This window comes from Kogia breviceps, chromosome 1, assembly GCF_026419965.1.
Source record: "Kogia breviceps isolate mKogBre1 chromosome 1, mKogBre1 haplotype 1, whole genome shotgun sequence".
NCBI classification, from domain to species: Eukaryota; Metazoa; Chordata; class Mammalia; order Artiodactyla; family Physeteridae; genus Kogia; species Kogia breviceps.
Window position 1 is genome coordinate 190,612,690 of NC_081310.1, and position 16,255 is coordinate 190,628,944.

Sequence of the window (16,255 nt, forward strand, 5' to 3'; positions counted from 1 at the left end):
TATTAAATTTCTCAGAAAGTCAGAGGTAAAGCTGTTTAATTTAGCCTGGCAAATATGCAAGCTACTATATACCTCAGTGTACATGTACCCTGTGTAATCACTGGTGTAGCATATCAAATAAAACTGCTATAGGCATTCTATACAATTACACAGCTTTTCTCCCAGGTCACATTATTACATTTAAAAATAACCTAAAATTAGTTGTGCACTTCTGACCTTACATTGACTCCAACCAAGATACATTTCAGCAAAAAATCATCTGAAATAATACCAGTTACTTTGGCTATCCCGGGCTCTATGTCACTTTACAGGCACAAGGTTTTCTCCTTTAAAAGAACACATGCATTGTCCTAGTTCCCCTACCTCACCCCCGGGAAGAAACACGAGCTCTATGGATGTGCCTCGTTTCACCTCTCTTCCAATAGCTCGGTGTCACGGTTTGGCTATGATGCCTCCCCACTGCCCCACCCACCCCTCCTGCTTCCTGGCTTGAATGCAACTGTTCTTGAGAGTATGTCAGGCTCACTTATAGCTGCAATGTGGCCTAGTTCAGAAAACACAAGTATCTTCCCATTTATCTGCGTAGATTTAACTAGCGAGACGTTTCTCAAAGATAGTTATTAGTGTCCAATACAATTAATGGGAACACTATACAGACAAGAACACAAGTGAACGGCTTAGGGCTATCAACTGATTCTGGCGTATTTACATTTCTCTGATTTCAAATGTACTCGGAGAAATAAGAAACCCTTTATTTGACTTCCAAGTTAACAGTGTAATATAATGACCAAGTTAGGCTTCATTTAAGTAACCAAAGATGATGATCAGGCCCCTAAAAGGAGTAGCTTTACAGTTATTGTTCTTAGTTATACTAAGGCCTTCACAACTGTAAATAAACCGAATCTGGGATGGGGTAAAGCAACTGTTCTTTTATTCAAAGGGACTGACTGCAACAGCTTCTTGCTCGTGACTAGCAAGGGGACCGAGGTTGGCACTAGCACCCTTGTACCTGCTTAGGCCCCACCCCTTAAGATTCTTTCTATCTATCTCTCTATCTATCTATCTATCTATCTATCTATCTATCTATCTATCTATGGCTGTGTTGGGTCCTCGTTGCTGCACGTGGGTTTTCTCTAGTTGTGGCGAGTGGGGGCTACTCTTGGTTGCGGTGCGAGGGCTTCTCATTGCGGTGGCTTCCCTTGTTGTGGAGCACGGGCTCTAGGTGTGCGGGTTTCAGTGGTTGTGGCGCACGGGCTTATTTGCTCTGCGGCATGTGGGATCTTCCCGGACCAGGGCTTGAACCTGTGTCCCTTGCATTGGCAGGCGGATTCTTAACCACTGCGCCACCAGGGAAGCCCCAGCCCTTAAGATTCTGATTCATCAGATTTGGGAGTAAGGCCTGAGCACCCGCATTTTAAAAGCTTCTCATATGACTTTAATGCTGCCCCAGGTGAGAACCACAGCATTAGAGGATCTGGAGCTGGAAACCAGTCCTGCAGTCAGTCTATCTGCTGAGGCCAGTACAAGAACTGTGCAAGGAAAATGGACTTAGGACTATAAGGTTCCTCTTTGTCTAATTCAGTCATGTCCAAGCCCTGGATTTAATCAGGGTTCATGCATTTTGTCTAAGGAAAGAGAGTTCAATCAGTCTGAGTAGCCAGCCTATAGCAGTCTCACCAAACTGGGGGCTGCTGCTCTGTCCTGGGGTCCTCTACCTGGAGTTGCCTTAATAATGTGCTGTGGGCTAGTCAGGGAGTCTTTATCAAAATTTTAGAAAGTCATTAAGTTAGGCAGCTGTATTTTTGTAATGTTGAATCAAAGTGCAAGGAAAATGGAAGAGGAGGGAATAAACTGTAAGACTGAAGCTACTACCTCAGATGCAAAATAAGGAATCTACCTCAAAGCAGATGCCCAAAAAATACAAGATCACCTGGAGTTTGGGAACTCTAGATTCTCTAAATCTTGCTCTTTGGGCAAAGGAGTCATTACCTTATATCTTCTTCTATCTTTGCCTGAGCTTCAAGATCAAAAGGGTCCGCAGAAAAGAGACGAATCCTTTCTTGCTCTCTCCGGGCTCGGTCCTGCTGCTGCTCCACCAGGACCCTAGAAAATTTCTCTGCAAGGACAGTGGGCAAAATCTTAAAAACCATTAAATTTTCATTCTTTATTAGTATTTTTCCACACTGAACAATTTCTCAAAATACAACTGTAAGAGATGCAAAAAGGATGGCTAAAAATCATTTAAAACGAGCAATTACGTTTACTTTCTATTCTCTGAAGAAAAGACTACTTCTTCACCTAAATTTAATGTAAAGAAATAATGTATTTGCTGGGGCTTCCCTGGTGGCGCAGTGGTTAAGAGTCTGCCTGCCAATTCAAGGGACACGGGTTCGAGCCCCGGTCCAGGAAGATCCCACATGCCACGGAACAGCTAAGCCCGCTCACCAAAACTACTGAGCCTGCACTCCAGAGCCCACGAGCCACAACTACTGAGTCCACGTGCCACAACTGATGACGCCCGCGCGCCTAGAGCCCGTTCTCCGCAACAAAAGAAGCCACCACAATAAGAAGCCCGTGCACCACAACGAAAAGCAAACCCCGCTCGCCGCAACTAGAGAAAGCCCACGTGCAGCAACTAAGGCCCAACATAGCCAAAAACAGAAACAAACAAATAAATTTATATATATAAAAAAAAGAAATAATGTATTTGCAGACATCATCTCAGAGATGATGACTTTTCAATTTCAATCAGTGTGGCAGATAAATGATGCTACCCCTCCCCTCCCCACTGCCCTTATTATCCTATTACCTAGAAGTAAAATAGAGCACTACTATCCCTCTTTTCCTCTTCTACTTTTGTTTCCTTTACAGCACACTCTGCCTTAAAGCAGATAAATTATAAGCAAACTACTGTTTGTCTATATTACCTGATGGATACTAAGCTGCTTGCTATAAGATGGATGTATGTTACAAGAACCACCTTTATTTGCTATTTCGTAAATGTGAGTACATTCAAATGTATAAATGTAAAAGTGCCATCATCGTGGTCTCTGGCAATTAGATATGCTGCATAAGACATTAAAGAAACCAAAATAATGGTCATATGAACTAATACACACAGCACGGATGAATCTAAAAAACACTGAGTGAAAGACGCCTGACACAGGGAGGACACACTGTAGGATTCCATTCACATGAAGATGAAAATGAGGCAAAAGTAACCTGTAAGTATCCGAACCCTGGAGCCTGTAAGGGGAGGAAACTGACTAGAAGAGAACATGATGGAGCTTTCTGGAGTCAAAGAAATGTTCCATATTGTGACTGGGGTGCTGGTTACATTAGTTTGTCAAGACTCAACGAACTGTATACCTAAAATGTAAGTATTTCTCTGTAGGTAAACATTACCTAAATTTTAAAAATGGTTATTGAGGAATAAGTGATTAAGTGCCTGTTATGTTTTAAAATTTAATCAGTAGGGTTTCATAAACCCAGGAGTAAAACTGGAGAAATGTACAGAGAAAACTTTATTCATAAAGATGACTAAAAACAAATGTTCTGTTAAGTACAAGAATGGCTAAGATACAGCCCCAAATAAACTGCTGGTGACAACCGCACTACTGTTAAATTTGGGGTGAATGAGAATAAAGGGGTTGCACTTTGCCAAACAGGCTGATGGCACTGGACCTGTTTTCCTGGAACGAACTCATTTTAACTGGCGTCAGCTGGTTAACTGGAACTCTCTTTAACTGAGGTTCTAACTAAACAGGTTAAAATATCAGTACCCGGTCATTATAAGATATTATCTGCAAAAAAAAGAAAAACCACACACACACAAAACCAAACAAAAAAACCCCTGAATCACTATGCTGTACACCTGAAACTAACACAATATTGTATATCAATTATACTTCAATTAAAAAAAAATCTGTACCTGGGTTATACACTGCTAAAATAATTAGGGGAAAAAAAAGGAAGGAAAGGAAAATGAAGGTGCTGGTTGAGCTGCTTCAGAACTCTACATAGTCCTAAAACTCTGACACTATTGCCAACTAACTCAGCCTCTGACATCAGCACTAATTTACCTCTCACAGACCAACTGATATGTTCAATACAACATGTGACACAGTGGGCTGAACACACCAGTTGCTTGAGTTTCTCCACATTCGCTGTGATACAACTATTCACCTCAGGTCAGCTTGACAGCCTTCCAATTTCATAAGCTTACCAAGATCTCCACTGAGCAGAGCATCTGCCAAGGGTGGATTGCGTTCCTTCAACAAGGACAGCTCATGGGGGTTGGCCAGCAACATGTCTCGGAGCAAGGCTGGATTGTCCAGGCCCTGAGGAGATGAAGCTACCTCTCCAGGAGATGAGTGGGACTGCTGTGCTCCTGTTGGCTGGCGCTGCCGGGTGTTTGACGTGCCAGGCACAGCTATGCTACGGAAGTCTATTCGGGGTAAGTCTGTTGGGGAAAATCGATTCGAAGTTTACTTCAAATGACTCCATAAAAACAAGTATTTGAAGGAAACAGCAGATTTGCACATATGTGGTATGCAATAGTAGTAGATGGTAATCACAGACATTCCGAATGCCCTTTCCCTGGTTCTTTCTCACGCTAACCTTGAATACAAAGACTGCAGTCCAAGAGTGAATAGGTAGGAAAGAACAGAAAACCAGGGGTTGGGGAGTAGAGGTAGGGATAGGAAGACAATGGTAATAATCCCAAATTCTTGGCTTATAAAATATCCCAGGATAATAAGTTTTTACTTACTTATGTCTTTGAAAAAGCAAAGCCAATCGCAAAACATAACCATGTAAAGCTGGATGTGGTTCTTAAGAAAAATCCTAGTCTGCTTTCACATATGCTCCAAAGAGCCCTGACACCTTGGGTAAAGAATACCATACATATCAAGTGAACAGCATAAATGTTAGATGTTAACTTCTACAAGTATGTGCCACACTTATTAGTCTCTGAATTTACACCTTCATCTGTGCATCACTGCTAACTCTTCTCATACCTGGGAAGCTAGGGGGTGTAATCATTTCACGGGAGAGGAAAAAAAGAAGGAAAGAAACCTGCACAGGTTCTCAGTGCTGAGTACACCAAAAGATTGAACAGGTTCACAGGCCACACCCCCAGGTTCCATACTCCAGGGTGAGATGTGACCTTATTAAAATGAAAGGAAAATAAAAGGGAACCTTACCCAAAGGACCCATATATTGCATGATTCCATTTATGAAATGTCCAGAATAGGAAAATACAGAGGCTGAAAGTAGACTGATGGTTGCCTAGGGCTAGGAGGCATGAGGGCAGATGGGGAATGACTGCTCGTGAGTACGGAGCTTCTTGTAAAGATTATGAAAATGTGCTAAAATTGATCACAGTGATGCTTAGGCAATTCTGAATATACTAAAAATCACTGAATTGTACCCTTTAAATGAGTGAATTGTATGGTAGTGAATGATATCTCAATAAAGCTGTTATTGAAAAAAATAGTTGTAGTTTTAAATAGGAAAAAGAAAACAAAAAACATAAAACCCTAGGTATAACCAGAATGACGGGCTAAGACTGAGTGAATCCACATTTCTTCAACCCCAAAATGTATCTGAGGATTGCACCTGCTCCAAGTCTGGGGCTGTCCTGAAGCCTTTTGGACTTCAAAGAGAAAAAGAAAATGCTTAAACTCAGGAGTAAGGTTTGTGCCTCTTAGCATGGGTTCAACTTGGCACTTTTCTTCAAACAGACATCAGCTGGCTGTGTGTGTGTGTGTGTGTGTGTGTGTGTGTGTGTGTGTGTGTGTGTGTACATGGACATGAACTTCAAACGAATGAAAAAGTGAAGTGAATAAGATGATCTTTGTGAGGTAGTTAATCTAGGTCAACCAGCAAAACATATATGGGTGGGGCTTCCTTATGGGTTGAGAAATTTTTATCTCAACCCTGTCATACTTATCTTGAGAGTCCACTCACTTCGGAATAGTTTTGAAAAACTTGTTTGTTTACGTTATAGACCAGAATTGCCTCCCCTCCCCCACCTACTGGCTCTCTTGTCCCTGTGGCACAGCACAGGAAAAACAAGAAACAGTGAATCTCAGAACTAACACTTTCACCAAATTAACCACAGGAAGATTTGGGCTTTACTGATTGGCTTATCTGAACCCCTTCCCTTTCTAAAGTTTAACAGTAGCCCCAAGGGATTAATGTAATCTGGATCTGAAAGTAACAGGGCTTGATGGCCTCTTATAGCTCCAGTTTCAGGCTGAATGGAAGCACTGTGTTCTAAACTGGAGTCGGTCATCACCCAGACACCTAAACTCCTTTGAGTATCAGGAGCAAGCTATGGACCCTCTCCCCATCAAATGCACAGACGCCCACACAATTTCAAGGACACAGAAACTTCCTAACTCCCAATGCACAGATTCTAGATGTAGCATCTAAGATAAATAACAGTTTCTTTTTACATGATTAACAAAGATGATGGGAAAGAATCAGAATTTGGTGGTCAGCTGCTTAAGGTTCATAAGGCTCAGTGTGACGGGAAAAGCATCACGTTTTAAATCCTGTGCCTTCACTTACTAGCTATGAAGGTATTATTTAAAAATTGTCAGGAGGGGCTTCCCTGGTGGCGCAGTGGTTGAGAATCCGCCTGCCGATGCAGGGGACACGGGTTCGTGCCCCGGTCCGGGAAGATCCCACATGCCGCGGAGTGGCTGGGCCCGTGAGCCATGGCCACTGAGCCTGCGCGTCCGGAGCCTGTGCTCCGCAACAGGAAAGGCCACAACAGTGAGAGGCCCGCGTACCGCAAAAAAAAAAAAAAAAAAAAAAAAAAAAAAAAAAAAAAAAAAAATAAAAATTGTCAGGAGGTATCTCTTCCCTACAACAGTTATGAGATGACTTGAAATGTGGGTGCAAGTGCCTGGCTGACTATAAAATGTTCAGCAAAGGCCTATCACTGAATGCCAGACACAAAGCAGCAAAAGTCAGCCAGGAAGCACAGGCATATGCAGCCTCTCAAGTTCTTCTCAAGGATAAAACGATCACTGATAACAACAGAAGCTAATATTTACTGACGGCTTGCTATGTGCTGAAGGTTTTACATGCATTATTCTCCCATCAACCCTAGGAGTTGTGGTTAATTATAGCACACATCTTACAGATGAGGAAATGGACTTAGAGTGTTAACTTGTCCGAAGTTACCCAGCAAGCAAGTGGCAGAGTCAGGATCCGTACCCTGGCAGTCTGAATCCAAGGCAAATCCAAAACTCTGAACTATGCTATCTACTAACGCTTGCCAGGGCTGTGAAACCATTAGGAGATGCCTTACTTGGGAACTGCACCGAAGGGCGAGGGTCTGCATTCTCCTTCTGTCGTAAAATCACAACGTCGCCATCTTTTAAGCCATAAGAAGCCAGTGATCTGTGGTTGTCTGTGAGAGGTCTTTCAGCGTAGACAATCTGCAACCAGAAAAGATTTAATAGTGTAAAGCACCGAGAAGTAACATGGCACAAAACAGAAAGGCTACAGTTTTCCTCTTCATTAGAGAATGTCACTCCCTGCTCCAAACCCTCCAGTGATTTCCCACCATACCTAGAATAAAAACCAAAATCCTTCTCGTCAACTACTAGGCCCAAACAATTCGGCTCCCTGGCTCCCCCATGACCTCATCTCATACCACGATTGCTACTCCTCAAAAAATACCAGCAACTTCCCCCTCAAGGCTGTTTCACTTGTTCTCTCTACCTGAGGAATGTTCTTTCCCGGGTCATTTTTTTAAGGTCTCTGACCAAACACTACCTCTTCAGAGTCCTTCCCTAATATTTAAAATGCACCCTCACCTCCCATATTATATATTTTTTCTTTATGGTCTCTCTGTCCCACTAAAATGTAAGCTACTCTGAAGACAAGGACTTTACTTTTTTCACCATATCCCAAATGCCTAGAACAGGGGCCTGGTAGATAAATAATGCCCAAGTATTTGCTGAATTAAAGGACAAATAAATCTATGGGAAGTAGACAATTTTAGATTTAATATTGAGCAGGGAGGGAAATGGGAATGATTTATTCTGGGGATGGTAACTGCAATACTATTAAATAATACGTTCACTCCCCACCCACAAGTTTTAGTGAGATATAATTGACATACAACACTGCACTAGTTTTAGTTGTACAACATAATGATTTATGTGTATATTGTAAAATGATTACCATGATATGTTTTGTTAACATCCATCACCCCATATAGTTATAAATTTTTCTTCTTGTGATGAGAACGTTTGAGATCTACTCTTAGCAACTTTCAAACATATGATACAGTGTTAACTCCAGTCACCCTGCAGTACATGACTGTACTGTGTCCACTTTTAAATGATCTTGCACACTGGAAAGTCTGAAAGGTTCCCAAATACCAAGCTTCCTGAGTTCTTCCTTCTCTTTGACCTTCCCCAAACTTATCACTCATGTTTATGAGTGGAAGATAAAAGTGGAAGAAATTTTTAAAAGAACAATTAAACACAGATGGAAAAAAGGATCAGGGATGTATTACTAAGGAAAATATTTTTATGATGTGCAATCGAACACTGAAGAAAGCCTGAGAGCATAAACATAGATGAAACAACGGGCTGTATAAAAGAAAAGGGACAAAGGGCATACTATGATTTCACCATGAAGGAACACAAAACCTAACCTGTATTATGACCTACTCTGTAGAGGGGCATTCAGAATAAACTCTGGCTTTGAAAGGTTTTCTTCCTAACAATTCACTTTCCACGAGGCCACTGGCAAACTGAGGAACTTGAGTTCTGTCCTGGCTCTGACAGGGCCCCCGTCACTCAGCTGGCCCCGGCTTCACAGCTCCCATTTGTCAAGCAAGCAGTTGGGGCTAGATAATCATTACACCTATCACTTCCAGGTCTTTCTGCTACACTACCATTTTACAATGTTTCCTCAAGTGTCTTCATAGCTCTCATAGTAAAATTGCCTGGGGACTTCCCTGGTGGCGCAGTGGTTGAGAGTCCGCCTGCCGATGCAGTAGACATGGGTTCGTGCCCCGGTCCGGGAAGATCCCACATGCTGCGGAGCGGCTGGGCCCGTGAGCCATGGCCGCTGAGCCTGCGCGTCCGGAGCCTGTGCTCCGCAATGGGAGAGGCCACAACAGTGAGAGGCCCACGTATGGGGCGGGGGGAATTGCCTGACACAGAACCTGAAAAATACATGATTTAAACTGGGGGAAAAAAAAAGATCTGTCACATCTGCGCTCAGAATTTGCAATGATGTGAGAAATAGAACAGGAAACTCAATTTAGTTCCTTCCAAAATCAAATACTTCTGGGGTTGAATAAAAAAATGATCTGCAGAATTTGTAGGTTGAATTATATTTTTTAAGTTCTATACAGGACTAGAAAAAGTATTGTTAGTTCTTACCCTCACCTGCAAGTTAAAATAGGTTACAATAGATTGTAATTGTCATTCTATCGACCCATTCACTCTCCCTTATTTAAGCATATATCTCATAGTAAAAGTATACCAGAATCAACATAGATGGTTTGCAATACAGCCTGAGTCATATTATAACTTCTGGGATTGCTTTAAAAACCACCACAAATCTGAAGTGACACGTGTCATCGGTCGAGGTGTGCAGCAAGAAAGCATGCGAGAGAAATGCCATGCAGGCAGCTCCTACAAGGGGGCTTCAGCTTTGTGAAGCAACCATAATGAAAGTACCAGTGGCCTAAGGCCTACTCCTGAATTTCCCAGGGTCAGAAATTCAACTATCAGTATACTTAGAGACACATGACCAGTCAACATATTCTAACTGTACTTATAAGAGAACACTTACTTGTCCAATGAGAAATCAAACTCAGGAGAATCAGAATGCTCCTATCCACAAGATCACTGAATTTTCTTCAGGCTGGAAATGCTACCCGGAAAGCCATATTAAAATAGCAGACGGCTACCACTGGGCGAGCTCCTACTAGGAGCCAGCATCTTACTAGGTTCTCACAGTCTTCCACTTAATCCTCATATCCTCTCGTTTAAATCTCATACGCAATTGATGAAGTAGATATTAATTGTCCCATTTTATGTACAGGGAAACAAATTACCGCTAGGCGACCTGAGGCTCCATAGCTATTGAGAAGAGAGCTGGGATTGGAACCGCATCTGCCTGACTTTACAGCCCACACTCTTTCCTAGTACCACATACAACTTTCCCAAGTACAAGTCCAAAGTGGCCTGGTGAATTAGCTGGGTGACCTTTACAAGAGCTATTAAGCCACCTATCACTACGAAGGGCCTCTACTCGCCAGGGGGAATCAAACACTGTCCACTGCTCAATGTATGCCCCGCCCTGAACATGAAGAAAGGAGCACGACCGGCCCCTCACTCTTTGGATTCCCATTTTACCGACGCCACGCATCATCCCACCACTGTTCAGCCAAACGGTTTTTCCTCAGCAGACAACACAATTTTTTAAAAAGAAGGCGGCCTGATCTAACAACAGAAATGAAAGACCCAGGTAGTGGGTACCATCACACATGTAACACGAAGTATGGAAGACTGCTATCTGCCCCAATCTCCTAAAAATACTAGACTGGAGAGTGTGGGTAAGGATGAAACATTCTCCATACTGACAAAGCAGCAGGTGTTTACCATTCTAGTCCAAGGACATAGATGAGACAAACAGTAGCTTAGTTGAAATTATAACTGCCACAAAGAACTGTTTTCTTGTTGTTGTTGTTGTTGTTAAAATAGGCTTAAGAATCTAAGACAATTATTCTGCACCTTAAGTTACAGAATAAATCTGAATGATTTTCCAACTTAATATGAGTATCTAGTAGACCAATGGTTTCAAATTTCTACCAGTCAAAACAAAATGAGTTTTGTTTATGGCATTGGTGATACCTTCTACCATTCATAATACCCAGCTCAAAGGTTATAAGGCTCAAAACTCAAGTTTTGCCAGTTATAAGAACATACAACAGGAAAATTTATACAGCTACAAGTCTTAATCTCCAAAACTGGCACAACTGCTAGTACTTCTCCAGAGGAGGCACCCTAGAGACTGAATTCTCATCTTAACCAATATTTAACAATACACTAATTAATACAACTCTAAAGCCTTTAGGCATGATGTCAAATGTTTCCTGGTCTCTGAATGAGAGATTTCAATCAGTCAACAGATATCATAACAGTACATTTCTAGCAGTAAGGATCATAAACTTGCCATGAAATCCTTGGAATCACATTTGAATGGCTTCATAATAGTATCTACCATTAGTTGAAAGCCCACTATATGCCAAGTGATCTACACATACCATCCCATGTAATAGTCAGCTTGACTTTTACAACCCTTCTGGACGATAACTTGACAATAGTTACTAAAAGCCTCCCAAAAGACCTGGCAATTCCATATCTAAGACTTTATCCTGAGGAAATAATCAGAAGTGGAGACAAAGCCTTAAGTATAGGGCTTCCCTGGTGGCACGTGGTTGAGAATCTGCCTGCCAATGCAGGGGACACGGGTTCGAACCCTGGTCTGGGAAGATCACACATGCCGCGGAGCAACTAGGTCCATGAGCCACAACTACTGAGCCTGCGCATCTGGAGTTTGTGCTCCGCAACAAGAGAGGCCGCGACAGTGAGAGGCCCGCGCACCGCGATTAAGAACGGCCCCCGCTCGCTGCAACTAGAGAAAGCCCTCGCACAGAAACGAAGACCCAAAACAGCCAAAAATAAATATAAATAAATAAAAATTAAACAAAACAAAATCGAAACCTGAGGGACATCCTAGATTCCTCTTTAAAAAAAAAAAAAAGGCTTAAGTATATAGGTATCCATGGACATGTTACTCATAACTGCTTCCAAATGTCCCCAGTTCAAATGCCCAGCAAGGGACTTCCCTGGAGGCAAAGTGGTTAAGAATCCACCTGCCAATGCAGGGGACATGGGTTCAAGCCCTGGTCCGGGAAGATCCCACATGCCGCAGAGCAACTAAGCCCATGCGCCACAACTACTGAGCCTGCGCTCTAAAGCCCCCAAGCCACAACTACTGAGCCCACGTGCCACAACTACTGAAGCCCACGTGCCACAACTACTGAAGCCCACGTGCCTAGAGCCCGTGCTCCACAATAAGAGAAGCCACCGCAATGAGAAACCCGCGCACTGCAACGAAGAGTAGCCCCTGCTCGCCCCAAGTAGAGAAAGCCCACGTGCAGCAACGAAGACCCAATGCGGCCAAAAATAAATTTTAAATAAATAGATAGATAAATAAATAAATAGTAGACCATCACAAACTCTCTTGTCTCCCTCCCTCCCTCCTTTCCTTTTTTTAAAAAGGTATTTTTAAAAATTAATTAATTTATTTTTGGCCGTGTTGGGTCTTTGTTGCTGCGCGCGGGCTTTCTCTAGTTGCTGTGAGTGGGGACTACTCTTTGTTGTGGTGCACGTGCTTCTCATTGAGGTGGCTTCTCTTGTGGAGCACGGGCTCTAGGCACGTGGGCTTCAGCAGTTGTGGCGCACGGGCTCTAGAGTGCAGGCTCAGTAGCTGTGGTGCACGGGCTTAGTTGTTCAGTGGCATGTGGGATCTTTCTGCTTGAACCTGTGTCCCGTGCATTGGCAGGCGGATTCTTAACCACTGTGCCACCTGGGAAGCCCTCCTCTCCTTCTTAAAAAAAAAAAAGAAAAAAAGAAATAAAATGCACAGCAAAAGGAAAAGTGTTAAATAAATTGCAGTACATCTGTATGATGGTATATTATATGGCCATTAAAATGATAAATTGGGGGCTTCCATGGTGGCGCAGTGGTTGAGAGTCTGCCTGCCAATGCAGGGGACACGGGTTCATGCCCTGGTCCGGGAAGATCCCACATGCTGCGGAGCGGCTGGGCCCGTGAGCCATGGCCGCTGGGCCTGCGCGTGCGGAGCCTGTGCTCCGTGGCAGAAGAGGCCACACAGTGAGAGGGCCGCCTACCGCAAAAAAAAAAAAAAAGGTAAACTGCAGTTATCTCTGAGTTATAAGGTAGTAAGTAATGGTGTTCTTTTCTCCTTTTCTACATGTTACAAGTTTTCTTTAATGAATATGTGGTATTTATCAGAAAAGAAATACATGAAAATTACCCGTGAAAATAAACATGCCAAGACCAGCTACAATAGAAATTATCAGTTCCTACTGGTTTAAAATAGTGTTTTGGGCTTCTCTGGTGGTGCAGTGGTTGAGAATCTGCCTGCCAATGCAGAGGACATGGGTTTGAGCTCTGGTCCGGGAAGATCCCACATGTCGCAGAGCAACTAAGCCCGTGCGCCACAACTACTGAAGCCCGAGCACCTAGAGCCTGTGCTCTGCAACAAGAGAAGCCACTGCAATGAGAAGCCCGCGCACCGCAACAAAGAGTAGCCCCCGCTCGCCACCACCTAGAGAAGGGCCTGTGTGCAGCAACAAAGACCTAACGCAGCCAAAAATAAAATAAATATACAAATAAATAAAAATAAACAAAATACTGTTTTACAAACCACAGATCATGCTGTGTGCAGAGCTCCATTTCCAGGATCATAGTTACTGCTATTATTTGGTATTTAAATATGCCTTCATTTGAGAGTTCTTATATATTCTGCACACTTTTTTTTTAACCACATGCCACCTACAGGGGTAAATTATAACAATCTTTCGAAAATGCAAAGATATTAATTTGAAGTGAAGCTAAGTTCTTAATAATTGTTTGAAGTTCCTCTAGCCAAGTCTGCATCAAAGCATGAAACAGGGCCATGCCTGGCTTCCAAACCCACACTTGTGTTAAGAGATGGAACATGCCCAGCTTCAATCACATGTGCAAGTGGAGATTGTTCCTATTCTAAATTTGTTATCACTGCATTATAACTACTATAATCAGACCAGAGCTGTTAAAAATTAACACCCTTTCCAAGCATATCCTTATGCACAGTCGATGCTGATGTTGAAACTGAATTATAAACCAGTGATCCTTAATGTGGGGCAGACATGCAACACAGTTCTTTAAGGATGTAGGAAGAAAACAGAAAATAATTAGAATTTGCATTTCCATTTTAGTTCATCCTTCCTTAAATTCTATCCTGTGCCTGTTTATAATGACCTAAGGTATTGCTTCATGTATATAATTGATGTTTACAGCTATTATATACATGTAATATACATGCACTTATATTACGCATATGCAATTAGTTCATATATATTTTTTATTATATACATCACAAAGATGCATGCTCCAAAACATTTTACTCAGAGGGATACGTGACTGAAAAAGTTTGCAGACCAGTGGTCTGGACACACAGTAACAAGAAAGAATAGCCAGGAACAAGAAAAAAAAAAAAAATTCCCGTTAGAAATGGAGTCAGAAATGGAGGTGAAGGAATGAGAACAGAGAAGGGAAGTCAGAGGAGTAAAGGTAAAGAGACCAGGAGAAGTTTGAGAGGACGGAGAGGAAGATGAGTAATATGGGAGAACCCTGGGAAGTAAAGGAGGGGTGGGGGAGGCCCCAAGTAAGTGAAAACGATATATTTGTGCATAAAAACTACAATGATGTTGACTATTATGATTTGGTGAAAGGAAATGACTCAACTGTCTAGAGTGGATCCTGTTCCTGCTGGATGGGCAAGCAACTGAAAGACAACGGACCACCAGACATCCTAAAATAGACGCTGTGTTAGGTTACAATGGAGCCAACAGAACAAACTTGAAAAACAGGAGCTGTTTACTGGCTATGTAATACAGGCTTAACACTAGTTGGAGCCCAGGTTTCCATATGCTAATCTGGCTTGGGAAGGAAGTAAATGCCAAAACATTGACCTAATGAATAAGAAAGAATTTGGAGTTAGCCTAACCGTTCAATGAGTAAGGTACTGCTAACCTTCCGCACTGGCAGAACAGTGCCTGCCTTACCATACAACGTCTTTCAATCTGACACCCTCTTTTGGCTACAGCCATCTCAAAAAGTGCAGGAATACAGAAATCACAATCTCTGTCTTCTCCCAAGCCCAACAATGTCAATTTACATTTTAATTTTTTATTTCCCCTACCAGCTGGTGATTATAACCAGGGTAAAAGAACAGCCAGAGGGAAGAGAAACAATTGAAAAAGCCGTCTTCAAAAATCTGAGTTGATTTTCCCTCCCTACTTAAACTGTTCTTTTCTAGCTCTCTACCTGAGCGACTCATTGACAGGAACTGGTTCCTGAGTTTTTGTGGATTCTTTTTTTTTTTTACACAAGTTCCAAGAAATCCCTTTTGCCAGAATGCCTATTTGAGTGACACCTTGTGCCCCCAAATAAATTCTTTCTTGATATTCAGCTTTTATGCCAAGTTTCTAAAGTTCAGAGTGTAAAGGAATCATATTCACTTCTGAACAAAATATTGACACACTTGTTTACCATAGCACGGGGCAGAACAAGCTGTAGTGAGGCAATAGTTTTTGGAACTATTTCATAACTGCAGCAGGAAATCAAGATTTACCTTCTGGGGCCTTGGACGACTTCTATAATTTTCTTAATGTTTAGACTATGCCTTCCGAGGCCCACTTATCAAGTCAGGACTTAGATGTTTCAGTGTGAAGGCCACAGAGTTATTGCCACCAAATCTGTCTGGTGGCAGTGTCAGCGCATTTTGAGAATAAATTACTTTGCTTACTTAAAATGTAAGAGCAGCTTAATTTCTTTCCAGTAGGGTAAGGGAAATGAAACAACCAAATCACACTGAGGCCATTTTTAAGCAAATATCCTCATCAAGCACTGAGCTTTGAACTCACCCAAACTCTGAATTGAGACCTGAAAGAAAGAGGGACCTTGGCCTACTAACAGGGAAGAAACCAGAGAAATAGTTTCGGTTGAACTAATAATTACTTAAAAATAATAATAATTTAACTAGAAACGCATGTGGTAGGGAAAAGAGCATTTCCAAAGGCTTCAAAACAAGGTGGTGCAAGTCTCAAACTTTTCCCTTCACTTCGATCGCAAATCTCTACACTTAAAGGTAAATTACGTTTACTTAGGCAGGAGCCCTCTCCAAAAAAGCAGATGAACATCCATCTACCACAGTGATCCAAATTGGTATTTCTGGTTGGGGAAGCATAATGTATGAACTCTTGCAAACCTACGGCTTCTTCTTAGGTCTACGCCGACACCCCAAACTCAAGGAATTAGAGAAGGGGTCAAAGAGCCACAAGGTGGGGCGGGCCGCCCGACAGTCCACGCGCTCCTCAGGCTGCAGTGGGTGCGTCTGCGGTCAGGTTCTCCGC

At 42.4% G+C, this 16,255-nt stretch overlaps 1 protein-coding gene across 9 annotated transcripts in view; it reads right to left on the minus strand.

Moving 5' to 3' along the window:
- Positions 1-16,255, minus strand: part of DDI2 (DNA damage inducible 1 homolog 2) — a 43,630-nt gene that overhangs the window by 26,927 nt on the left and 448 nt on the right. For 6 of the 9 annotated variants that reach the window (XM_067016874.1, XM_067016875.1, XM_067016873.1 and 3 more), the window contains exons 2-4: positions 7,325-7,454; positions 4,226-4,462; positions 1,990-2,116 (exon numbers count right to left, since the gene is read on the minus strand). In XM_067016874.1, coding sequence (XP_066872975.1) covers positions 1,990-2,116; positions 4,226-4,462; positions 7,325-7,454 — 494 coding nt within the window. The remainder of the gene's footprint in view (positions 1-1,989; positions 2,117-4,225; positions 4,463-7,324; positions 7,455-16,255) is intronic. The other 3 variants (XM_067016877.1, XM_067016899.1, XM_059066393.2) reach the window with 1 other exon arrangement.